The 23,229-nt window shown below is 59.8% G+C and overlaps 1 protein-coding gene across 4 annotated transcripts; it reads left to right on the forward strand.

The window, feature by feature from the left end:
- The first annotated feature begins 1,474 nt into the window (after positions 1 to 1,474).
- Positions 1,475 to 22,958, forward strand: SMTN (smoothelin). Of its 4 annotated transcripts, XM_066331097.1 has the most exons (22): positions 1,475 to 1,623; positions 6,420 to 6,580; positions 6,816 to 6,909; positions 7,003 to 7,081; positions 7,173 to 7,456; positions 8,903 to 9,005; positions 9,211 to 9,440; positions 9,566 to 9,629; positions 10,790 to 10,888; positions 11,365 to 11,694; positions 12,641 to 12,744; positions 14,782 to 14,898; positions 15,872 to 16,030; positions 16,122 to 16,197; positions 16,460 to 16,624; positions 17,132 to 17,194; positions 17,366 to 17,429; positions 17,735 to 17,905; positions 17,998 to 18,118; positions 18,190 to 18,341; positions 19,691 to 19,862; positions 22,038 to 22,174. In XM_066331097.1, exons 1-21 carry the CDS (start codon positions 1,573 to 1,575, stop codon positions 19,833 to 19,835), a joined length of 2,832 nt encoding a protein of 943 aa, XP_066187194.1. In that variant the 5' UTR covers positions 1,475 to 1,572; the 3' UTR covers positions 19,836 to 19,862; positions 22,038 to 22,174. The 4 variants fall into 4 exon arrangements, with proteins under 4 accessions (XP_066187194.1, XP_066187196.1, XP_066187193.1 ...); XM_066331099.1 differs by lacking the exon at positions 14,782 to 14,898 and having other exon boundaries at positions 1,476 to 1,623; XM_066331096.1 differs by lacking the exon at positions 19,691 to 19,862 and having other exon boundaries at positions 1,477 to 1,623; positions 22,038 to 22,958.
- The last annotated feature ends 271 nt before the right edge of the window (positions 22,959 to 23,229 follow it).

The raw sequence follows: 23,229 nt of genomic DNA on the forward strand, positions 1-23,229 counted from the left end.
CTGTGTGACAGCAGAGATGCAGAGTAGGGCAGACCCCAGACCCCTGTGTGACAGCTCTGTGGCAGACATGGCAGGGATCATCCAGCAAGTGAAGATTATGTTGCTGCTGAGACTGACAGAGGGTAATGTGTTGTTATGTTAGAGAGCACAGTGCTTGGAGGGGTCGGCTTTAGTGTAGTTGCTTGGGCAGTGGCTGTCATGCTCCAGTGGAGCCCAATGCTGCTCAGGCTTGGAGAGTGGAGAGCTACTGAGGAACCTAGGGGAGCAGAGGGCTCTGGGATGCCATTGCAGCTGGAGACCCAATGTGCCAAACAGGCCTGAAGTGAGACATCTGAACCAGCACTTCCAGTATGGAAACTGCTGGACCTTCTAAGCACCTCTACCACATCCCATCTTTCTGGCCTACAGTGGTGGGTCCTTCCCTGTGTCAGATGATGCCGTGGTCCTGCTCCATCCCATACATCTTCCCAGATTGCTGTAAACTCCAGAAGAGCAGTGAACTTAACCTCAGTGACCTCCTCTGGAGAAGCCCCTTGGTCTCTGGGTTGCCAGTCAAGGCAGGGACCAGCACCTCTCCCCCTCACCTAGGAGCTCAAAGCAGGTAGCAGCTGCCTGCTTTGCAGACCCCACAGCACCTCTGGGTCAGGTACTTAGTCCTCTCCAGGGTATACTTCTGGACTTTGCCTGGAAACAAGATTGAGCCCCAACAAGTTTGTCCTCTGCAGAGCAGGGCTGCATTTCAACTGCAGGTAAGGCGCTTGGGGTCTCCAGAGGAACCTCTTCACAGCGAGACACCAGGGCTTGACTGTCCTGGCACTGCCTTCTGGGACCTGGGACAGGAGGTAAGGACAAGGACACCACAAGCAGCTTCTGAGTTGGAGCGAGCAGTGGGACCATGTGGGGGGGACAACACATCCCCATTGAGCCCTCGCAGGTTTTGGCGGTTGTCCTGGGCATTAATCCTGCAGCAGTTTTAGAGAGCAGCTCGAACAGCTCCCTAGTGCATGGAGGGGCATCCCATGGTGTGATCCCCCGGGCCCGGTGGGAAGGGCCTCTGGGCAGGAGGTGCTGGTGGCTCTCTGCCCTCATCCCGCAAGCCATGGGGCTCGGGGACACTCTGCGGGCAGCGATACACCCTGAGATGCCATCTCAAACGGGCTAGGCCAAGTTCTGCTACACCGGCTCCGGCATGGGGACGGGGCTGGGAGTGAGTCCGGAGCCGCAAGGCACGGCACGGCACGGCGGCTCGTCTCGGTGCCGGTGCACAATGCCAGGACAGGGCCAGACACTGGGATACTGGTACCGGATCTGCAGATCCGGCGGGGCCGGACCGGGCCGGGCTGGCGCCAGCGAGGCGGCGGGAAGAAGCAGAGCAACGGCGCTGCTGATAGCACGAACGGGAGTGGAGCGGCAGCCGCGGCGGAGCGGAACCGGGGCGGGGCGGGGCGGGGCGGGGCAGCAGGGGACGGGAGCGCAGTCGAACGCAGCGCGGGGCCGCGCCGACCCGGCCGCGCTTTGTTGTCTCGGCCGCCACCGAGTCCTGGCCGCAGCAGCGCGGGCCCGACGGGCAGGATGTCCCAGGAGAGCCTCCTTGGGATGGACGAGGGAGCGCTGCGGAAGCTGGTGAGTCCCGCGCCTGCTCTGCGGCTCGGGGTACAGTGCGCGCCCGCGGCGGTTCCGGGGCGGCTCGTGCCTGGAGGTGCCTCGGCTCCTTGAAACCCCCGGGCTGGGGTCTGCTGTCCAAGGCGCGGGCAGAACGAGACCGGGCGGGCCTCGGGACTGTCGGTCGGCCGGGGGTTTCCGGAGCCATGTCTGGGAGCGGATGTAGTGCTGGGGACTCAGCGCTGGTTCCAGGCGGCAGCACCTGGAAGGACCCACGCTGGCTCGGCTCGGGTTCTGGGCCGGGGTGAGCTCCAGCACGAGTCTCCGCTTTACTCCGGTGGTTCCGAAGGCTCTGGCTCCGCTGCTCTGGCCCTTTGGTGGCAACCATGCCCGGCCGGTACTGCCTGTACTGGCTCTGTCCTCTCCACCGGCGGATCCCAGGGAATCGTTCCCCGATGCTGGCACAGTTCCCTGCTCCCCGCTTTCCCCTTGCAGGTTCCCGCGCTGCCGAGGGCTGGCGCCGTGCCAGGCGCATTTCCCTGGTTCTGCTCGCATGGCTTTGCGTCCCATCCCCTCCTGCGCGGCGGCTGCTGGGCACCGACCGGAGCACTGCCCCAGGAGCGAGATCCCGAGTCGTGTACTGCCGCGGCCCGTAGGCTCTGGAGGACGAGGGCCTCCGTGTCCCGAAGACGGGACTCAGAATACTTAGCCGCGGCTGGTGTCCCGGGAAGCCCCTGCAATTGCCCGGCTTTGGGTAACCCCAGGGACTCCCGGCCCGGGGCTAGGGCTGTGCTGGCTTGCCCCGGGGGTTGAGCCGGGGTGGCCCGGGCCAGAGATGGAGAATGATCACAGCAGGAAGCTGAGTCAGCCGGGAAGGCAGGTCTGCTGGAACAGGAAAGAGTCTGGATGTCGGCGGGAAGTGAGGACTGGGCCGTGGGTCGGCACGGGGGCTGCCCCCGGCTGAGCCTCCTGTCCTGACACTCTCAGCCATCTCTGAGTGACAACACACAGACCTGCCCGTGGTTCGAGCTGAGGATCCCACTTGCTTCTCATGGGGTGATGTCAGGGCCGACAGACCACCCATCCAGAGGTTTGGGGATGGGTGGTCAGAGTGTCTCCCCATCCTGCCAGTGCTCTAGCTCTACCATGTCCCAGCCGAGGTCTCTGATCTGAGATGGAGCCCCAGGAGTGGTGATGGGTTCCTGCTTGTCTGGCCAGGCCAGGGAGGTGGATCATCTGAGCTGACGTGAGGCAGGGAAGGAATTATTTTTCTTCTGGTTAGGTTTTTGGCTCTGCTCAGCTGGAAGAGGATTAGTCCATATAAGGGAAAACTGCCTCTCCTACAGCTTCCTCCCTTCTTCTCTGCTCTCCCCAGCCCTCTACTCTGCCTTGCTTCTCCTCATTTCTCCCAAGTGACACCTAGGCAGCAGCATCTGATATCCCCAGAAAAACTGGAAGAAGGAGGCTGGGGGACTTGAAGAAGTCCTTGCAGCCCCCTCATTCCTGTGCTGGCTGGGCTGGGAGCTGCCAGGAAGCCTCTGCCCTGCAACTCCTGCCATAGACATCCATATGATTCCCTCCCCAGCTGCCCACTGGTATCCCAGTCACAAGGAGGCCAGTTGGGATGAATCAATGGTGCAGCATTAAGGGTGACCAAGGGCCTGGAGAAGCCAGAGAGAGCTGTGGTGGATGGGGTGGGTGCTACTACAGGGCGGCCCTTGGGTAGATGTTCAAAAGCAAGAGATTGTTTGAGCATTCATGGCTGTACTGAGCTCCATGCTGAGGCCTGCTGGCCTTGAGCTGGGGAATGGTTCCCTCTTCCAGCCCCTCCAACTCTTAGGACGATGTAAATACCTTTGGAGACAGAGGCAGGGCAGACTTGAGCTAGGAAAGTCGCTGCCATGAGATCCCCTTCTTCTTATACCCAGCAGCCTTTGGCAATTCTGTGATGGCCCTGAGAAGCACTGCATCTCTGCCATGTCCCTGTCCTGCTTTTCTCTGCCTGGGGGGCAGCCATGCTCCCTGTGGCTCTTTCCAAAAGTGAGAGTGAAGCTTGGAGCTGTAGTAGGTGCTTGATGTGCCAGGCTCATCCAATGTCCTAAAGTGTTTTCTTTGCGGCCAGGGACCAGCCTCCAAATTTCTGTGTGCTCCGGCACTCCAAAGAGCTGGATGGATGCTGGGTTAAGTAGCCCTCCTGGCGAAGCTGCCCACTGCATCAGGCTCTGAGCACTGCTGTGTTGGGCACCAGTGGGGAAGCAGCCTATAGGTGCTGTGCCAGTGCTCTTGCACAAAGGCACTCTGTGTGCTGAGGAGGGTGTTTGCTTGGAACCATTAATTTGCTGGCAGCTGGGCAGGGCCCATGGGGCCCCGGCATATGCTGATCCCTGAGCCTGCCTGCCCTGGCAGGGTTGGGCCCCTTGGTCCCTTTGCAGCTGTTGTGGTTTCCATCATGCTTTCCCCTGACACTGGCTACAGAGCTTCCAAAGCTGCTCATTTGCCTCATCCCAGCTCCCTGCTGACGTGGGCTTGTAGTAAAGCATTTTCTCTTGCTTTGCTGTTTGTCCTATGGGGAGAAGCTTTCCAGGACCTGGGTGCAGGTCAGGTCCCAGCTGGAGCCTCCTGGGTAGTGCAGACCCCAAAGATGGCAGGTGGGTGCCACACAGCACACACTGGTGCCAGCAGGTTTCCCGTACCACAGTCTGCAGGTCTGGTGTCCCACTGTGTCCCCCTTTCCTGGCACTCACAACTTCTGCAGTTGCTGTGTGCACGCCCCTTCTCCTTCCTCCCCCCACCTTCCCCACTGCCCTGACCCAGGTGCTGGGACCAAGACACTCACTGCCAGCAACTTATTTAGGGAAGGACCAAGGCCTAACCTAATATGCAGTTGAGGACTATTTTCCTGTCCTCAAAGCCTTTGGATGGCTGCAGGGAGAGCTGTCCTTACCACAAAGCTCTGCCTCCAGCCCCCAATTTTGAGCTGAACCAAATTCCACCACTTCCCAGACCATTGAGACTGCCCTGTTTGCAGGGAGCCAGGCTTCCTGGCTGGCCAGGGTGGCTGTCATTGCTGCTGGACCATGCCTTCGCTCCTGGTAGGAGTTGTCTCCACTGTAGTGCAATCCTTGGGATGCTGGCAGCCATCCGGGGCAGACAGGAAATGAGAGGCCCATGAGGGTGGAGGGGCTGGTTTTCTCTCCAGCACTCCCCACTGCTCTGGCAGTGCTGTGGCTCCTGCTCTTCTCAGCCACTTCCCTGGCCTTGTGGTGGCAGAGGTGCCTGCTCTGGATAAAAGCCCAGAATGTGCTGCAAGCCTCAGCTCTAGCCAGGATGCTGAAAGGGATGGTACTGCCTGCTGCCATGGTGGGGGCTACCAGGGTGGAAGGGAAAGAGCACCCTGGCTCCAGGCTGCTCCCCTGGAGGTTACAAGTGTTTTTAGAGTTGGTCTGCCCTAGGGGTTGGTAGTCCTGACCACCAGGATCCTACTGTGCTGGGGTGGCACATGGCATCTATGGCAGGCGCTGTGCCTGCTCTGTGCTTGCTGGCTTCACTAAGATGGGAATACCCTTCCATATCTCCAAACTCCAAGCAGAGAGGGAAAAGGGCAATAGCTTCTCAGGGTTTCTGCAGAGAAGTCTGCATACAGGTGGTGATGTGGGGCCCCCAGTGTGGCTCAGCTCATGTCCAGTCAAGGGACTGACCCTGAATTCCTGCTGCAGTGGAACCCAGAAACCTGGATGGTGGCCTGTCAGTGGCCCATGGGACAGGAAGGGAAGGGACTGATGCTATTGTCCTGTGGCACAGCCACGGCTTCTCCCAGCAGGATGGGGCTTGATGCTGACAGCAGCTGCTGTTGGTCATGTGGTTTATTTTTAATGAGCTCTATGGGAAATCACCTCCTGGGTTCCCAGTATCAGGGCAATCTTGATGTCCTACAGCAGGACAGTGTGAGGATAGTGGGGCCATGCGTGCCTTGGCTGGCCTTTCACTGCAGATCTGGCTTCCTTCTGCCCATAAAACATCAGGAGGTGTGTTCATGGCCCTCTGGAAAAACTGGAGCTGGTAGTGGGGTTGGGCTGTGACCTGCTCTGGAAGATAGGGAGCAGCTTTGGGACCCAATGCCAGATGCTGGCCTTGGGTGGACTGAGGAGCACCTGTGAGATGTTTATGGGGAGTACTTGTGGCAGAGTTGTGGTTGTGCTTCCCACACATAAAGGGTTGGACTTGGATTTAGGACACATCCCACGAATGGATTTGGTTCCAAGAGCCACCTGCCATCTGCTAGCAGTGGATGAGGGTGGTGAGGGCTGCAGAATGGACAAGATGACCCCTTGGTGGGATGCTGGGGCCCTTTCAACCAGCACTTCCTGGGGAACATGGGATGGAAAGAGAATGGACTGTCCTGTCCATTTGCTGTAAGAGGGGCTGGCGTGAGTAGGAGGACACATTCCAGAGCTGGTGGCACTGGGAGGGGCAGAGCCACAGGGCACCAACCCTTGCAGGCAGCAGAACCACTGGTGGGTGTTCATTTCACATGCTGATCTCTTTGATCTTTACATGCCAGGAGGTCTCAGTGCCACTATGGCAGCCCTTCCTCACCATGGCTTGTCTCAGCATCCTGCCCTGGTGGGGGCTCTGCCCACTTCCCGCAGGGCCTGGCAGTGCTGGGCAGTGTGCACTGGGCATATGGGTGCCACACACAGAGACCGCCTTTGTCCAGAGCATGGGCAGCTCATGGTAGTGTGGCAGGAGGTGGCACCAGGGCTGAGACAGAGGCTCAGTAGCCAGAGCCAGTGTTGAGCCCTGTCCTGTGCACACAGCTGGAGGCCACACTGGACCTGGCCGAGCGGCGCCGCATCCGCTCGGCTATCCGGGAGCTGCAGCGGCAGGAGTTGGAGCGAGATGAGGAGACACTGGCATCCAAGCGATTCCGCCCAGAACGCAGCAGCCACCGACAGGACGACAAGGAGAATTGGCCACAGTGAGTCCTGTTGGGAGCTCCCTTCCTCTGCCCTGGGAGATGGGGCTGTGGTACCTGGCCCCACTGGGGCTGGGACAGATTTGAGTGAATGTTGTGAGGGTGGGAGCAGCCTGGCACAGAGCAGCTTGGTGCATGGTGGGGCCTATTGCCTGGATCTGCCAGCTGCCCACAAGGGGACTTTGTTTGCAAGTGCCCATGACAGCTCCCAGATGGCCACCGCTCTCACCCTGCTCAGGTCCCGGCGCCTGGAAGAGGAGCAGCAGGCAGCCCTGGTTGCCTTGTCTGAGCAGCTCAAAGCCATCACCAGCGTGGAGGAACTGACAAAACTGGTGAGCAACTGTGTGCCAGGGCAGACTGTCTGCTGGGATGAAACACGTGCTGGTGCTGACCCTGCTTCTTTCCTGGGTTTTTCCCTCTTGCAGCTGCGGGCCGCAGGTGAGTATGAGGAGCGCAAGCTGATCCGAGCTGCCATCCGTAAGCTGCGGGCTGAGGAGATTGAAGGTGAGGCACAATTCCCATGTTCTGGGGTGGATATCCTGGAGTCTGGGATGTAGGCAGCTCCTTCCTCAATACTATCTTTGCTCCCATCCAGCTGCAACCCTGGCTGGGAATGTGCAGAGCAGCCGGAGGGATAGCAGCAAGCCCCCCACTGTGCCTGGGGAACCAAAAATTGTCCAGAGGGACAGTGCTGAAACATCAGCCCTTACTGGGAGTGAGGAGAGCTGTGGTGAGGGCAGCACCAAGCCTCCAGGCACAGACAAGAGCAGGGAGAGCAGCCAACAGGACAGTGCAGAGCCGGCACTGGCTGGGCCAGAGGAGCATGTGTACCAGGAGGCTGTGGAGCAGCACCCTGCCCAGGACCCCAAAGGCTCAGTGGTGAGTGTGTAGAGCACTGCAGGGGTAGGACTGTTCAAGATTTCACCCTTTTCTGGGGTTCCTGTGCCAGCCTGTCTGGAGCACAGAGCCCTGGGCAAGCTGTGCTTTCCTGCCTGAAGGGACTGAGGCAGGTGGGGCTGGGGTCTTTGGGGGCAGGGGAAACATGGCTGGGCTGTGTCAGCATGGCCCCAGAAGTGGTGAGCTGAGGCTGGGGCCTCAGGCCAGGGTGCCCCTTGGGCTTCTCCCAAGGATGCAACCTGGTGAGGATGTGGGACTCCCTTGATGCATGCAGTACACCCATCTCTGCTCCAGTTCTTGGGGATGGGGCTCTTTGGAGGCAACAGCCATTCATTTCTCCTGCAGCAGTTCCCTTGCGTGGGTAGAAACCTTGATTCCCTGTCCCCCTTCTCATGGTGGCTATTCCTGCCAGCCTTCGAGGGGGCAGGGCCCATTCTGGAGTGAAGCTAGGGGCTTTGTGGATGGGGAAGGATGAGCTGGTGTGCAGAGCTGGAAGTAATGAGCACAGGGGTGTGACCCCAGTGCAGCAGAGATGACCCTGCAGAGGCTGTGGTGGAAGGAGATCTCTACGCAAACCCTGTGGGGTTGCCCTTTGAGGGTGAGGGTGGGAAGGGGAAAAGCAATGGGTGTACCCACAGCCGTGTGAGGTGTGGGTTCCTCCATCTGCCTCTGTCCAGCCCTGCTTCTTCATCCACCTGCCCCAGGGTTATAGCAGGAGACTGCCAAAAGGATGTGGCCTTGTGCCACCTTTCAGCATCCGGATGTGCTGGCGCACTGCCCCCAAGTCCTGGCTGTGCTGGTACATCACTGAGCAGCTGAGACGGCTGTTCTGCTTAGTCTGGCTGATGACTACAAACCCAAGGCCATTTCCATCCTTGAGTTTGGGGCCTGATTCCCCTGTCTCCCCTCAGGGTACAGGCACCTCTTTGTCTCTCTCTGCCACAGAGGCATTGGCACAGCCAGGACTGGCACCTTGTTCCCTAGCTAACACTAGGACACCCTAGCCCTGCTCAGACTTATGTCAGAGACACATCTGTCACTTGTGTGTGGTTCTGTGTCCAGAATATTTCATCATTTCCCAAGCAGAGCTGCAGGTGCTACGGACAGGGAAATGTAGAACTGGGTATTCCCTGCATCATGGAGCCCTGGAGTGCCTGGGCTGGGGGGATGGGGAAAGTTTGGGGTCCCCCTTCACTAGACACTCTCTCCTGCCCTTGCCCAGAGGATGTAGCAGGGTGTGAGGACACTTGTCCTCCTGCAAGCCTCTCGCTGTGACCCCTCTGCAGGGACTGGCTTGTCAATTCCCAGCAGCATACAGGCAGGGACCTAGATAGCATGGGAAGAGACCACAGCCTGTGCATCCTTGGCTGGAAAGGGCCATGGTGGACCAGTCAGAGACTGGAGTGGGGCTGGTTCTGTTCTCCTCAGGCCTGCAAGCGAGAGGATGTAGTGGAGCAGGAGCATGTCCCAGCCGGGATGCAGAAGCTGTGCAGCCAGCAGGCAGGAGACCCCCAGAAAGCCAGTGCTCAGGGTGAGTCCCCACAAATGTCCATGGCAAAGTCCTGTCTAGGTGTGTGTCTGGGACCAGAGCTGTGCTGGGCCAGCTGCAGAATGACTGAGGGCATACCATCTCACAATGGCGGGTAGGGCAGCCGGGTGCCTGGAGGGGCTGCCAGAGCAGGGATGCATTGCAGGCAGCTGCAGGCTTCCCAAGCAGAGCCTCTTCTCATCCACAGCTGTGGTTTCAGGGACCCTTGTGCTCCTGGAGCTGCAGCCAGCCCCAGAGTCCAATCCAGAGCCTGAGGATGGTGGTGAGGACATGCAGCAGGGCCAGCCCCAGGGGCAGCCCCAGGCAGCCTGGAAGGAAGGGAACCTGAGCAGCCCTGCCAGTGCCCCAGAGCCCAGTGTGGCGCAAAACCCTAGAGGGGAGCAGCTCGTCCCAGACCAGCCCAATGCTGGCAGCCAGGTACAAAACTGGTGGCAGCTGCCACTGCCCTCCTTGCCCAGGGCTTGCAGTCTGTGGGTGAAGGCACCTTGATGGGGGGCTGCATATAACCCCTAGCTGAGTGCTCTGCCCCTCTACTCCCACAGCTTCATGTTGGGGTGCACTGCCAGGTGCTGGGGCCAGGTGGGAGACACGAGAGGCCATCAGTGGGTAAGTGTAGCCCTGAGGGGGATGACATGAGAGCCGTGGCCCCCTGCCAGCTGGGCAGCACCACCCACCCCAGGGCCCCCCCCACTCCCCTGCACTGCAGCATGTACATCGCAGGCAGCCCTGGGGGTATGGCTCCAGCCCACATGTCCTGGGCCAGGAATGTGAGTGCAGGACACGGCCAGGCCAAAGGTCACCCTTAGCTGGGGTCTGATTGCTGCCTAGCCAAGTGGTGGCAATGCCCACTCCAGCCAGGGAACTGGGTGCCAGGCGGGCCATTTCCTGGGACTCCTACTCTGGCCGGGTTACTGCAGGGCCATGAAAGGGAATCGGTGCCAGTAGCAAACCCTGGCCTTTTGCATTCTTTGTCCCAATAAGGCTGGGAGCTGTGCATGGCTGGTTTTGACCACCCCCACCCCGGGCCCAGCACCCTGCAGGGCCTCCCCACAGCCCTGAGGGATTCCAGTGGCCAGCAGTTGCCCTCTTCCTGCTGCTGGGAAAACCATCTCCATGGCTGTGCCAGGAGGAAATTAGGGAAAAACCAAAAAGCAGCTCTGCTTCCAAGGTCAGGGGTGCTGCCCTGGCAGGCGTAGGTTGCTGGCCCTCTGAGGAGCCCCTGGAGTCTGATGGCTCCTGGGAAGGAAGAAGCCCTGGGAAGATTCTCAGGGTTGTGGGTTGCAGCATGGCACAGTCCTGGGATAGAGGGAAGTGTGCAGGATCCAACACCCCCACCCACCCCCACCCCCCCCCCCCGCCTCACAGGGCACTGAAACCTGGATTCTGAGGAGGTGAGCCCCCCTCCCTCCATGGGCATCGTGACTTCAGCCCCAGGGCAGAGCCCTGCGTGCACCCTTGAAGGCTGAACCACCTGTCTCCTTCAACATCTCCCCAGAGGCAATGCTGTGCCAGGGCCTAATGAGGGCAGGTGTGATCCCAACCTTTCAACACAGACCCCAAGGACCCCCACTGCACTGCAGGACAGAGCCCATGCCTGGGGTGTAGGGCAGCCTACACGTGCTGATGGATTTTGGCACTAAGCTCTAGGGAGTGTGGAGTGATGGAGATGGTGCTGTGCTGGGGTGGGGGAATGCCAACAGCACCTGTGCCATGCTCACCCTCTGCTACCTTTGTGTCATTCCTTCCCTGGCCTGTCTCTTCCCAAGCATCAGTGCCCACCCAGAAGGTAACAGGGACCCTGGCTCGCCTGAATACTCACCGGTGGGAGCCGGCACCCTCCTCGCTTTGCTTGGCTGGCCCAACGGGTAAGATCCTAGTGATGGCTGCCTCCATTCTCTGCTTCCCCATGGCAGGATAACCCAGGTGGAGCCAGGTGCAGAGCTCCGCAGTGCCAAGATGCCACAGGATGCTGCTGGCTGCCCACCTGCCCTTTTGTTTCCTGCTCAGAATCCCTCCCTCCTTCCCTCCCATCGATGTGCACAAGCATCCGGCAGCAGTGGGGGAGGGAACGGAGGCTTTGAGGGGCTGCAGCCGCCCTGGGAAATGGTGGGTGTATGATGGGATCTGTAGGGGGGCAGCAATATATCTCGTGAACACCGGGGGGGGATTGCATGCATAGTCAGGCACTCCAGGGGCATTCTGCGTCATGTGGGTAACCTAGAGGGGGCTGCATGCATCGCAGGGGGCACCGCGGGACGCTGCATGCACTGTGCGGGGCCTAGTCCCGGCGGGGACACGCGTGGGCGGCCGCAGTCCGGTGACCCCGCGCCCCTCCCCGTAGCGCCGCGCCCCGCCGGACCCCCACCTTCTCCCGCCGCCGGCTCCGTGCGGGAGCGCGCACAGCGGTTCGGGCCGGCGGGGGCGGGCGGCGCGGGGGGGCGGGCCGGGGCCGGGGCCGCCCAATGGCAGCGAGGCCCCCGCACGGCCCCGCCGGCACCCGCTCAAAACGCGCGGGGCAGCGGCAGCGGCGGCGCAGAGCAGCGCCCGGCCCCTTGCCCCGCCGGCTCCCGCCTCGACGCCATGAAGACCTTCTTCACCATCGAGATCAAGGATGGGCGCGTGCAGCCCCTGGCGCCTCGCATCACGGCCACCCCCGGCAGCCAGCGGGCAGGTGGGCACCGATGGGGTACGGGGTGTGCAGGACAGGTCCAGAGCAGATGGCATCTGTCCTGAGGCTTGACACTGTAGGGGTGATGGGTACGGGTGTCATGCAGGGAGGTGGGACTGGAAAAGGTGGGGATCTCTCAGGAAGGTGGACACCACAGGGGAGTGGACATTCACCAGGCTGTAAGCACTACAGGACTGTGCTCCTAGTATGACAAAGTGCACAGCTGGACAGTGGAGCAGGTGGGTGCCAGTGGGCAGTTAGGCACTGACAGATGCTGGGCACAAATGCGCAGGTGGAAGTGGGCAGTCTGAGCCTGGCCAGGTGGGTGCTGATCGGCAGCAGTGGTGTTTGAGTGTTGGCAGCCCAGAGGCTGAGCTCGGGTGCTGCCAGAAGAATAAAGCATGCCTGGTAACCCTCATCTCAGCCTTTGGGGAGACCATCTGGCCCTGCAGCCTGTCCCCAGCCCCACTGTCTTACCATGTTTATATTTGGGGTCTTTCCCCAATCCTGCCCTGCTCTGCCCCTGTAGCTCTGCCCCATCCTCTCCCCACTGACCTGCTGGTTCAGGAGAGCCTATGCCATCCTGCTCTCTCCCATCCCACTGCTGCACCATGTCTGTTCCAGCCCTGCCTCAACCCTGCTTGCCCGTAGATATGGCTGGCTCAGGATGTTCCTGTGGCTATCCTTCTCACAGGGGGTCTTGGCTCCAGCTGAAGCACTGCAGAAAGTGCCCTCCTTTGGGGAGGATGATAAGCCAGGGCAGTGAGAGGTCTTGACTTCCCCATCTCTTGCTTGCCCCCAAAGCCCTTTCCCTGTGCCAGTGCTCAGTGCTCACTGCCAGGGCAGGATGTGTGAGGCAGGCAGATAGCCTAGCCAGAGTCACTCCCCAGCTGTGGGGCTGAGCCTGTGAGCTGGGTCAGACCCCACATGCCTCCTTCTCCGCTTGCAGAGGTGACTCTGGGTCTGCGGAGCACCCCCATTCGCATCACCACCATCCCCAGCAGTGTCAGCAGCATCTGCAACATCAGCAGTGTCAGCAGCAATGTCACCAAGGTGAGTGTCCATCCAGGGGGTCTGTGGGGTTGTGCCCCACCTGGCCATTGCCTGGCAGCTCCAGGGCTTGTGGTGGGGACCAGGCACCAAGGAGTTAGTGTAGGCAGCATGCTCCAGAGGCTCTGTCTGGGTTTGGTTGATGCTTTTGTTTTGGTAGGGTTTTTTTCATCAAGAGACCCTGGACTTTGTGTGGGGTTGCACAGCTCCACATGAGCCTGCTGCACTCTGGACTGTGCTATGATATACTGAGACACTTGGGGAGATGGGTGAAGGGGGATAAAGGAGTCTTTTGTGGGTCTCCCTCTGTTTTGAACACCTTTAAGGGTGGCAGCAGCTCAGGGAAAACCCACTGGCAACCACCCCTCTGGTTTTTCTCCTGGGGGTGGACCTTGGCCATTTCTGGGGAGCCTGCCTTGGAGAGGGGTACTCCTCAAAGGTTTTGAAAGCACCCTGGAGCTGTGAGTTGGGGTCTTGCCTGTTCCTGCTATGCCATCCTCAGTGGAGAGTGCCCAAAGCCCCAGTCCACCTAGGAGGGATTCTTGGGTGCAACTGGAGAAAAAAAAATCTGAAAAGAACACCCCTCTGCAGTGTCTTGCGGGGAGAGCAAGCTATGGCCACCCTGGGACTGGGTGCATGCAGGAGACAGCCCTTCAAGGGCTTCAATCTGCTCCTGCCCATCTAGGGTAATGTGAGGCGCCTGTGTGCCGCCTTAGCAGGAGCCAGGATGTCAAACATGGCTCTGTCTCACTCATGGCCCTGTGCACTCCTGGCTGCCTCTGCAGGAACAGCGCTGTGGGTGGCCTGTGTCACTGCCAGTGGTTGTGGTACCACTGACGGGCTGGGGCATACTGGTGGCTGTGGTACCCATCCTCAGCCCAGCCCTTGCCAGCATGAGGCTGGCAGTGCCCACAGGTGCTGCCCACACCTGCCACCAGGTCCTGCCTGTGGGCAGCTGGCTACGGTGGGGTGACTTCCCTGTGCTAAAGCACTTGGGCAGGCTTGGCCCAAGCACTTGTCAGCTCTCATTAAGGTATTAGTGGGTCTGTCCACTGAGGTGGGGGGCCTGAGACCCGTCAGCTTCCTGGCAGAAAACGCAACCCCCAGGTATGCTCCCAGGTGGGCAGGGAGAAGGAGGAGGATAAGGCAGCGGTTGCTGGCAGTCCTGCCACGTAGGGCTTGGTCAGAGAACCAGCAGGCTGCAGGGACCTGGGGGAAGTAGCCACAGCAACGTGTCTTGTCATTGGTGGGGTGCTGCCTGTGCCTGTACAGGGACCTGCTCCCCCTGGGGCAGGCATTGGGCAGCATGGGGATATGAAGACTAAAATCCATGCTGTGACCAAGGCCCTTGCATTGATGCCAGTGTGGGGCTGGAGATGTTGTGCTGTGGGTAGGTGCTGGCCCAGAGTGTTAAGGCACTTTGGCAAAAGAACACAGCAGTGGTTGGCCTTTTCACTCACCCTGCACTGCAGTGATCAGGGCTGATCCCCACCACTTTGTCTCACAGCCCCCAGGCTGGTATCTGGCCCTAGCAGCCTCCAGGGGTGGGGGGGCCACTTGCTGAGCCACCTGGTCCCACAGCCGGATACACTGCCAAGTGTAGTGCCTGGCTCAGCACCCCTGCACGGGACCCCTGGCTGCTGGGACCAGAATAGCCCACAGGCAGGGAGCGGGCCGTCCTCCAGCCACGGGGGTGCCTGGGCCCCTATAAAGGGCAGCGGACAGCTGAGCGGGACTCGCCGCAGTGCCTGCACCACCACCATGCTGGGGCTCAGTTTGGAGAGGCTGGCGCAGGTTGGGGCGGCTGAGTTGGTAGAGCTGCGTCAGGAGCTGGTGGCATTCCATGGGGCAGCAGAGGGGCAACTGGAGTGGGCTCTGCAGCAAGTGCAGGCGCTGGAGCAGGCACTGCAGACATTGGAGCAGGAGCACCTGGAGTTGTGGGCAGAGCTGGGGCGCCTGGGCCGCCGCCTTGATCTGCTGGCGCCAGAGCTGCAGGCACCCCTCGGGGAGGACATCAGCACCCTTTTTCTGGAAGCGCAGGACCCTTGCGCCCACTTTGAGGGCACTGAGGAGCCCAGTGGCCCTGTGGCCCATCCACCCACTTTCTCCAGTACGCGCCAGCAATCGGCTCTGCATCTCTCCCGAAACAACAGCAGTGTGAGTGTGGGCAGCCCTGCCCCATGACAGGGGGAGGGGAGGGTGTCTGTAGCCCTGGCACAAGGCGTGACTGTGGCAGTGGTGCATGGGGACGCAGCACCATGGGGATCTGCCACTCCTTGGGCTCACTGTGGCGGGGCTGTGCACCCACCTGTGTCGCATTCCCAGTGTGCCAGATGGGAGGCCGCAGGCAGCTGTCTTGCCCCCACCACAGCAGCAGGCACAAGTGGTGGCATAGGTGCATGTGGCCAGTATCAACTCCTTCTGATGGCTTTGCCATGGATTGATTACTGGGCCATAGGATGCAGGATGGGGCCAGGTGTGTGCGTGGCTGCTCTGGCCCCACTTTGTCATCCCTGGTGCCTCTGTGCCCTATTCTGGGCCTGGCCCACTGCCTGCTGTGCATTGCTGTGGGGTTGTGCTGAAAGGGACTTGGCACCCTGGCTGTGCTTGGGCAGGGGCTGAATTGGCCTAGATCCTGGCAGGGATGTGGGGGAAGGCTCTTGATCTCCTGCACACACTCTTCTCTACGCAAAGTCCCTAAATTCCGTGGAAATCCCTGTGCTGCTAATGGTGTGCACTGGCCTTGCCAGCACCTTGCCCACTGCTGGATAACAGCCCCTGCCTAGCCCGGAGCCCTGGGCAGCCCCTGCCTCCTGGGGGACCCAGCCATCTCCTACCAAGGAGCAGGGAGGATTTGGAGCTATTATGGCAGCCAAACTGGAAGAAAGAGGACTGCTGGGCCCTCCTGGGGCATGGGGTACTGCAGATTGTCATGCTGCCCTGGCTGCCTTAAGCGCTGCAGATGGTTGCAGCATCCCACTGGCTGAGACCACTTAGGCCCCATGTGGCACATCCTCTCCAGGGTCCTCACTGCCTGTAGCACTGGGCAGGTGATGAGGGCCTGGACCCTGAGAAGAGGTGGGGAGTGCCAAGCTGGCTGAGGCTCATCTGCATGATGATGTGCTTGCAGATGGAGCCAGAGGTGGTGGAGCAGCACCAGGCACCAAGGCAGGAACCAGAGCTGCCCAACGGCATGGAGAAGGTGCAAGTGAGGGAGGTGGAGAGAAGGAGCAAGCTGAATGTTGATGAGCTGAGCAAGATTGAGGATGAGGATGTTCTGGATAAGATGGTACCTCTTCCTCTGGTTTGGGCTCCTGCAAGAAGGTAAAGGGACCTCAAGCTGATGGCAGAAGACTAATGATGATTTCCCCCTCCTGCAGCTGGATCGGACAACAGACTTTGAGGAGCGACGGCTGATTCGAAATGCCATGCGGGAGCTACGCCAGCGCAAGCGAGGTACTCGAGATGGTGACCCCTGCTGGGGTCATAGTGGTGGTGATGGCAATATAGGGTGCTGAAGTGGGGCTGTTCAGCCGTGGGGAAGCAGTAGGGTTTGTGCTGGGTTCTCTGTTGCACCCCTGGCTTCGCGAGGCCAAGGACATCATCCTTCCCATGAACCAGTTGTGGGCCAGCAGCAGCTGCAGGACCCTTGGTATGGCAGGAACCATGCCCGCTGCCCCACCTCCCTGCTGATGCCATCTCCTACTTGTGTTTGCAGACCAGCAAGAGAAGGAGCGGGACCAGCGGCTGCAGGAGGCTAGGAGCCAATCTGTGGCAGGAAGGGCTGGCCACGCCACAGAGACCACCACTACACAAAGCACTCAGTCAGCTGATGGCTCAGCGTGCAGCACCGTCACCAAGACTGAGCGTCTCGTCCAGTCTAGTATGGGCTGGGCTGCAGGGTGGCGTGCCAGTCCTTCGGGGCCTTGCAGAATCCTCCCCAGTGCTCTGCCACCACAGCTCCTTTGCCATTCACTGCCTGTCCTGAGCTTGGCTTGACTGTGCTTGGGAGCACGACTATGTTTCAGAGCTGAGTCTCTGGCTTGCTCAGAGCCTGTTTGAGGATAATTAAGGATTCTGCTCTGGTGACTTCCCTCGGAATCTGCAACCCTGTCAGGATGGCAGGGCCTCATCTGCACCTTTGGCCTTACACTCCTTCTCTCCCATGACCTGGGTGGCTCAAGCTGAATGGCTGCAGGGGCTGAGGGATGCCTCAGCTCCCTGCTGCTTTGCACTTGCGTCTTCCTCCCTCTGTCTGCTATGCCCATTGCCCTACCAACTGGGACTTCTCCCTGTTGCACTGTGTGGGTGCAAAGGTGCTTGGCAGCAGCAGGTGTCTGTGGGTGCCACTTCTCCCAGCCCAGCAATTCCTGTTGCTTTGTCCCTGCAGGTGATGGCACCAAGACCTCCCGTACTACTACCATGGAGTCGAGTTACGTGAAGAGATCAGACAGTAAGAGTGTTTTTTCCTATCCTTTCTCCATAGCATCTTCGGGGTGTAACCCTGGGGCATTGCTGCTGCTGAGCCATTGCTGCCCTGGTGCAGGCAGAGTCCTGCCTGCCTAGCACAGCTGCTCTTGGCTCCTGCCCAAGGCCTCTCTCCTTCCCCTCTCTCTCTCTGCAGATGGCAACAGCACTTTTGTTCAAACCAAATCATCCTACAGCTCCTCATCCAAAAAGACAGGCAGGTGAGCAGAGGTGCCTGTGGGGACAGCCCCACATGGTAACTGTCACTCATCTGCTTGTACAAACCCTTTGCCCAGCTTGCAGTGGCCCCATGCAAAAGTGACCCCAAAGTCTCCTGGTCCTTGGGGTATATTCACTGTGCTCAGAAGTTCTTATGGGTCCTTCCATGGGCACAGAGATAAGTCTGCCAGCTGTCTCAGGGGCATGGAGGTCTCCAGGGTTCCAGGGCTGGCCATGGGCTGATACCACTACTTGCCCTCCCCTGGGCTGCCCACAGCCCCTTTAGCGTTGCCTATGTCTCTTCCAGCATTTTTGACCGTGAGGATGAGAGTGCTTCTCGGCAGAGCAGCCTGGCTGCGCTGGAGCGGCGTCAGGCAGAGAAGAAGAAGGAACTGATGAAGGCTCAGAGCCTGCCCAAGACATCGGCTTCACAGGCACGCAAGGCCATGATGGAGAAGCTGCAGAAGGAGGGTGGGAGGTGAGGCTGGGGCAGGCTGGCCAGGGCAGCGAGTGCTGCACAAATAACAATACCCTACAGCTGTGGATAACACGCCATGTTTTCTGCTACAGTTCAAACCCTGCAGCATCACAGACTGCTGTGCAGCGCTCCTCCAGCTTTGGTGTGCCTAATGCCAACAGTATCAAGCAGATGTTGCTGGACTGGTGCAGAGCCAAGACGCGGGGCTATGAGGTGGGTGCCATGTCCTCTTTCTGTCCCAAAGCCAGTTACTCTGTCCTTTGGTAACTCTATTGCCTTCTCAGCATGTGGACATCCAGAACTTCTCATCCAGCTGGAGTGATGGCATGGCCTTCTGTGCCTTGGTCCACAATTTCTTCCCCGATGCATTTGACTACAGTAAGCTGACGCCCCAGAACCGCCGCCAAAACTTTGAGGTGGCCTTCTCTTCTGCAGAGTAAGTACCTCTCTTGCCATCATATGGACTTGGGCTGGCTTGGAGTGGCTTGGGGTGGCTCTCCTGCTCGCTGCTGGGGTAAGGGGGGACAAGTGGAGGTGATGGTGCTGGAGGTGGGTGCCTGTAGGTGTCACTCCCTCCATGCAATGCAACAAGGTTAGGCGCTGTAAGGGCAAGCAGCAGCTCTTAGGCGCTGTAAAGGCAAGGCAGAGTCACAGGAGGCCAGTGCAGCCCACTCTGGTGTGGCAAGGGTGGGTACGGGGTCTGGGTTGCTGGGTGTGGGGCAGAGCATTCAAAGGCAGAGCAGCAGCCCTATAAGCCCACCTGGCTTCAGGTAGTACATTCCATCCTGGGGTACCAGGTGTGGGACTGCAGCCTGGGGAGGGGAGCAGGGTTTGCCTATGCCAGGTGCCTCCTTTCACAGTTGTAAGGGCTCAAACACCGTTGCAGCTTCTCCAGTCTTCCCTTCCCCTTTTGCTTCTGGTTTTCCTGGGTGCTGAGAGATGGGTGTGTGCCCAGCTGGAGAGCTGGCAGCCAGCTCCTCTCTCCTTCCTTCTGTCTCTCTCCCACCCACCCATTCCTCTCCTCCAGCACCCTGCCAGTACGGGCAGGGCTGGGGGTGGGTGTCCCATCCTACTGATATCCAAGGTGGTGGGGTGAGATGGGGACTCCTGCAAGCTCCCAGGGTGCCGTGGTGCTGTTTGGTGGAGCGAGAAAGGGGCTACGGGCCTGGCTCTTGGCGCTCCTGTTAATGGATTTTTTGCCTTAATTGGGAAACTGGTGCGCGGACTTGAGAGAGCCATCGATCTCTCCGGCCTGGAAGCCAGGTGGCCTCTCGTCCTTCCTCCTCCTCCAGCTCTTGTGAGCGTCCTCTCCCGAGCTTCCTGCACCAGGGCTGTGCTGCGTGGTTCCAAGTGGAGCTGGGCAGGAGGGCTGGGCTTGCCCCCCCCCATCCTCCCAGCGGGTCTATATAGGAGCTATATAGAGCGCCGCTCCACTCTGGAACCCGCTCCCTGAGCACCTGGCGCACCAGAACACCTCACTCATCTTCCTACTCCTCCTCCTCCTCCTCCTCTTCCATCTGTCTTTTCCTCTGGACTTCACGCCTCTCCACGCCACTCACCTGCCCCTCTCCCCTTTGCTTATGCTTTCCCAATATCACTGAATGGCCTTGGCATGGGGTGCCCCGAGCCCTCCTGCCCCTGCATCATGCATCCCCAGAGCATGCCAGAGCGGAGCAGCTGCCAATGGGATGGGAACTGCACTGATCTGTGTCTCTTGTTTTCTCTTCCTCCCCTCCCTGACTGGGCTGTGGTCACTGGCTTGCCCCTCTCTCTCCCTGCACCCAGGAAGCACGCGGACTGTCCGCAGTTGCTGGACGTGGAGGACATGGTCCGGATGCGCGAGCCAGATTGGAAGTGTGTGTACACATACATTCAGGAATTCTATCGCTGCCTGGTCCAGAAGGGGCTGGTAAAAACCAAAAAGCCGTAGCCCATTGTCAGCCCCCCAGGACCAATGGTGAGAACCTTCCCCTCCAAGTACCTGCCCATGCCCCCACCACCACCAGGGCTCGGCAGGGAACTGACTGCCTCAGCTGTGGATGAGGCTGGGGGATGCTGGTGGGTGAGGGGCAACTCCTGGTGCTGCTAGACAAGGCCCAGCAGGAGCTGACCAGAGACAGCTGGCTGGGCTCAAGTTTCCTGGAGTAGTGCCTATGGGAGTTTGGGCAGGGGGAACTGTGTCAAAGAGCATCTGGAGTGCTGTTTGCTCTCTAACTATGGGGAAGGCAGTAGTTAGAACAGAGCCCTGCCCCCCTGGCTGAGCCTGACCCAGGGATCTGCTGCTGGGGATGCCACTCAAGGTGTTCTGAGTGGTGCTGCCTGAGTGTGGGTGGCCCCCAAGGATTCTGCAGCATCACTGCTTCCGCTTTTTGCCTCATTCTCCTGCCCCAGGGTGCATGCCCAGCTCCAAGATGCTGCCTGCTCATATATGGGCAGAAGCAGGAGCTTGGAAAATGTGACTCAAGGCTCAGGTCCTGCCTTGTCCTGCAGTGTTTGTGCCTGTCTCAGGGCATCCTGGCTGGCACTAGAGCTGCAGCTCCCCTGACTCTGCACAGTGCTGGCACACCAGGGCCCAAACAATGGCTTTATAAGGGCAGAGGTGTTCTCCCTTTGCTGCCATTGCTCCTCCATTACCCCCAAGCCAGGCTGCTAGTGGCAATCCTTTCCCAAGGCCCCATCATCACACCCCCCATCCCTTCAGTGGCCAAATCATGAGGTGGGGCTGGTGCCACCCAGGCTGTGGGCTTGGAGCCCACTGATGGGACGGCCGCGGCCATGGGACCCACGGTGGGGGGCTCTCCTGGGCCATACTGCTCTCCAGGTGCTGGCAGTGGCTGGGGTCCCTCCTTGGGCTGGGGCTGTTCTAGAGGGCCAACATGTGCAGGAGGGGAGAGGGGAGGTACAGAACTTGGGTTGAGGGTTTTGTTGTGGCGGGTGGCAAGCATAGAGTTCAGACTCTCCTTGCGCACGCAGAACCTTTAGGCAGAAACTTGAGTGGCCCAGGCCAAATCAGCTGCTCTGGTCATGGCAGCAGCAGGCGCTGCCTGTTTGTTTCAGCACCACCCCCAGTGCCAATGCAGCTCTTGCTCCAGCAGCAGCCTGAAGGGGGAATAGTGCCTGATAGGGGTGTGGGACCTGGGCAGGGCCAGGAGGGCTGGCAGCAGTGGCAGGGTTGCTTCTGTGTCCCCCAACCCTTCTCTTCCAGTAGAGAGGACAAGAGGCTGCCAGATCTTTCCATGCCCTTCCTGGTTTTTCATCATAACTCCTAATTGTGTTGTCAGTCCCTTCATGCACCCAAGGAGCCCCAACCTGAGGAGAGACATGGCCCAGAGAACTGGATGGGTGGCAAGGTAGAGTGGGCCACCCCACCAAAAGGGCAGCAGCAGAGCTCCAAGGCTACTATGGGGATGGGGCACAACCGCAGATGATCTGCCAGGGCACCACAAGACTGATAGCTGCTGGAGCCGGGTCCTGCATGGACCCTTGCATTGTGGTGGGGGCAGGGAGAGGAAGAGATAGGCCAGGTTGAGTAAACTGAGGCAGGGCAGTGCCCACTCCAGCAGTAGGGTGTGCTAGGCCTGGAGCAGGCAGCCCCCAGGCTCCAGTCCAGGGCAAGGCAGGGAGTTGGGCTGGCAGGGCTTGGGGGAAGGCAGAAGAGGAGGGCCAGGGCTTAAGCAGGAGCAAGGGGCTGCATGTAACCAGGACCCCTATTTTCCCTGAACCACTTGGTAGGGTTTGAGGCAGGGGCACGGCAGACACCTGCAGCCAGCCTAGGCTCTTTCTAGAGGCCACCAGCATCAGCTGGAGGAGCAGGGTGGGCATAGCTTTAGCAGGGGATGACTGCCAGCACCGAGAAGTGGGACAAAGACCACCCAGGGGAGCAAAGACAGCTGGGAAACCCCTGCCCTGGGGCAGGCACCTCCCAGGCCAGACAGCACATGCTCTTCCCAGTGTCAGGAGCAGAAGGACTGTGGGTACCAGGGTGGGATGGGAGGTTTGTGAAAGGAGCTGAGGAGGTCTGAGGGCAGCAGTGCCCACACCAGTAGGCCCTGGGCAGTGTGGGGTGCCCATCCCAGCCCCCACATGGGGCAGCCTGCTGCTTGAGGTCATGCTGAAGGATTCATCTCTGCAGGACGCTGGTGGACTGCGTGCCGCTGGTGGAGGTCGAAGACATGATGATCATGGGGAAGAAGCCTGACGCCAAGTGTGTTTTCACCTACGTGCAGTCCCTCTATAACCACCTGCGTCGCCATGAGTTGCGCATGCGGCAGAAAGAGTGCTAGAGCCTGCCCTGCCCACCCCCACTGCTGCCCTCATCCCAGAGCTGCCTGCAGGCAAGGGAGCTGCTTGCCTAGGAGGATCTGGGGGGCCATGGGTGTGGCACTGGGGACAGAAGAACTCTTCCACCAGGGCACCCCCCCCAACACCTCTGCCTTGGTAGAGCTGCTTCTGCTCTGAGCTGACCCCGTGGGCAGAGCCAGGTGGGCACTGCTGGGGATGTTCTCACCTTGGCTTGCCCCCTATGCTCCAGCCTTTTAAGTTATTTGTTCTCCAGGAATTATTTGCCCTGCAGGCACCATCCCTGTGTCCCTGGGGTGGCCCAGGAACAGCTGTACCCTCAGACTTCGACCATGTCATGGGTCTGTGGCTGAGCAGGGCTGCACAATCCAGCCAGGCTCATGGTATGTCCTGCAAGCAGCACCTGTCAGTGGTTCCCTTGGCCCCCTGCAAGGAAGCCTCTCTGCCCACTGGAGGTCCTGCTTGGTGTCTCCCTGGGGACAGCTTCACAATGTGCCAACACCCTGCTTCCCACCTCCACGTGCACCTGGGGCACTTCCACACTGGGGGCACCTGTGGGCTGGGGAGGGAGCAGCAGCAAAGGGTCCCGGGGGCGTGCAAGGCAAACAGAACAAGCTAGGACAACTGCCCCCACTTTCCTCTCCAGCTCAGGGCACCCACGTGCTCAGTGCTGCTCGCCCCTCTATCACATCTCTACACCCGTGCTGACACATGTACCAACACCAGCCAGATAATAAAGGTTTATCTAGGGCAATGCCTCTGGCTCGGGTCCTTCTGCTAGTGGCATACTGCACACTACAGTGCTGGGGAAATGCTGGCAGTCCAGCTGCTGCTGGTCCCTCTACCTGCAACTCCACTGCTCACCCAGCCTGGAGGGACACTGAGGCATGTACTACTCATCGCCTCACTAATGATGTTCACTGCCCCCCATTGCCCCAGACCTAACACAGGGAAAAGATTCCACATGGCCAGCAAGGCCGTGGTCAAGTGCACCTGTAGTAGGTGCACTTGTAGGAAGTGCCCCA

Source organism: Sylvia atricapilla, chromosome 17 (assembly GCF_009819655.1).
Source record: "Sylvia atricapilla isolate bSylAtr1 chromosome 17, bSylAtr1.pri, whole genome shotgun sequence".
NCBI classification, from domain to species: Eukaryota; Metazoa; Chordata; class Aves; order Passeriformes; family Sylviidae; genus Sylvia; species Sylvia atricapilla.

Excerpts from the sequence above, each read along its gene's own strand:
- SMTN (XM_066331096.1), top strand. The coding sequence starts at position 1,573 with ATGTCCCAGGAGAGCCTCCTTGGGATGGACGAGGGAGCGCTGCGGAAG. Across the intron at positions 7,082-7,172 it reads GCGGGCTGAGGAGATTGAAG|CTGCAACCCTGGCTGGGAAT; the intron begins GTGAGGCACAAT and ends GCTCCCATCCAG. Across the intron at positions 12,745-14,781 it reads TCAGCAGCAATGTCACCAAG|GACCCTTGCGCCCACTTTGA; the intron begins GTGAGTGTCCAT and ends CTGGAAGCGCAG.